Raw genomic sequence first — 1,634 nt, forward strand, 5'->3', positions numbered from 1 at the left:
CCAGCCAAGGCCTCACCTCCATCTTGGTCTGGATCCAGGGCCCCACGATGTTGGCCTGGCTGGCGAATTGCCGACGTAAATGCTCGTTGGATTGCTGCTTGCTCTGCTCGTCGAGCAAGGCATGGTCCCTCTTCGGCACCAGCTGCTGGACCTGCGGGGAGAACGGGAACGGCGTCGGAAGACCCACGGGCATACGTGGCGGCGGGGAGAAACCTTGGCCAAGGCTGTGGGGATGGAGGGATTTGGGAGAGGCAACTACGGCACGGCACGGCCGTGAAACCCCCGGTGCTCCAGGCACAATGGGAAGGAGCATGCGGAGCATCCGGCTGCGGAGGGAGCAGGAGCTACAGCCCCACACGCGATCCCTTCATTACCGGCACGCTAACGGGCGCTTCGTGGTGCCGACGCTGGTGGAGCAGGGACTTACCCGTTCCCACTTGGAGTTGATGATCTGCGGGGTGACGGAGGTGTAGGGGTTGTTCCCCGAGAGTTTGATGCTGTTGAAGTCAGCGATCCGCTGTGCTTCCCTCTGGATGCCCAGGATGGCCTCACGCTCCTTGTCGGCGTCGGGCAGGGTGGACTTGAACTGGTCGTGAGCGGCGATGAGCCCCTGCGGGAGACGGGATCCCAGTTACAGCCGGGGGCCAGGTTTGGGGAGCTGCTTTGAGAGTGATTTGATTCCAGCTCATCCTTCCCCCCAAGAGAAGCTTCCCTGGATCTTACAGACCCCAGAGCTCACAGGAAAAAACGGCCAAGAAGCCGTCTCAAAAGAGGAGACAAACATCTCTGCAGAAAGCTGAAGGTCACCGAGCCTTCGCACCTCTCCTCCCGCGGCCTCCTACCTCGATCTCCTCGATGGTGTGGACGATGAACATGTCCTGAAGGTCTTCCATGGCGCTCTCCATCCAGTTATTGAAAGGGGCCGCCCTCTTCGCGTACTCTAGGTGCAGCTCGTCGATCGTTTCCAGCTGCTTCTCCGTTTTCTGCACGTGACCGGGAGGAATTAGGAGCGGAGGAACCTCCTGCCTCGTTACGGTGGCCCTGTCCCCTCCGTCCCCAACCGGGGCCGGGAGCCAGCAAGCAGACGGGTTGCGTTTACCTCGAGAGCTTCTCTCCTGCTGTGGGTCAAGGAACCCAGAACGTCCCACTGGTCGCAGATCTTCTGGCACCGCGCGTTCACGCTGGGCGAGTCGTAGTAATCCAGCTCGCTTTAGCAGGGGGAAGAAACACAGCGGGGTGAGGGTACAGGGGGGCGCAGAGGTTGGGGCTCGAAGGGACCACGAGAGCTGTTTCGGGACAGGCTAAGCTCCCCCACATCACTCCTGCCTCCCCCCCATCCTGACGTAGGGACACGCTGGGCTACGAGCAGCCCCTCCAGCGGCTTTCAGAGCCCCCACCGAGGTGGCGAGCTCCGCCGACGGCAACACCGGGGCTGGTTAAAAGCCCATCGTGCACAAGACCGGCTCCTGCCGAGCCTGCCGAGCCACCGCGGCTCCTCGGCCCCTGCCCAGCTCCATGCCATGGCGTTTTCCACGCTCCCAAGCCGTGTGTCCCCGATTCCCGGTTGTCAGTGACTCGAGCGGCTGGAATAAGGGCTCCATTCATGGCGTGGCCCCGCCTTTGGCTTTCCGTGT

The 1,634-nt window shown here is 62.3% G+C and overlaps 1 protein-coding gene across 1 annotated transcript in view; it reads right to left on the reverse strand.

The window, feature by feature from the left end:
• LOC104168043 (alpha-actinin-4) overlaps window positions 1-1,634 on the reverse strand; it is a gene marked incomplete at both ends in the record, with an annotated part of 3,016 nt that overhangs the window by 911 nt on the left and 471 nt on the right. Inside the window, 4 exons of the mRNA XM_009708486.1 lie at window positions 17-151; window positions 428-610; window positions 843-983; window positions 1,100-1,208. Coding sequence (XP_009706788.1) covers window positions 17-151; window positions 428-610; window positions 843-983; window positions 1,100-1,208 — 568 coding nt within the window. The remainder of the gene's footprint in view (window positions 1-16; window positions 152-427; window positions 611-842; window positions 984-1,099; window positions 1,209-1,634) is intronic.

This window comes from Cariama cristata, unplaced genomic scaffold, assembly GCF_000690535.1.
Source record: "Cariama cristata isolate BGI_N322 unplaced genomic scaffold, ASM69053v1 scaffold25809, whole genome shotgun sequence".
Taxonomy (NCBI): domain Eukaryota; kingdom Metazoa; phylum Chordata; class Aves; order Cariamiformes; family Cariamidae; genus Cariama; species Cariama cristata.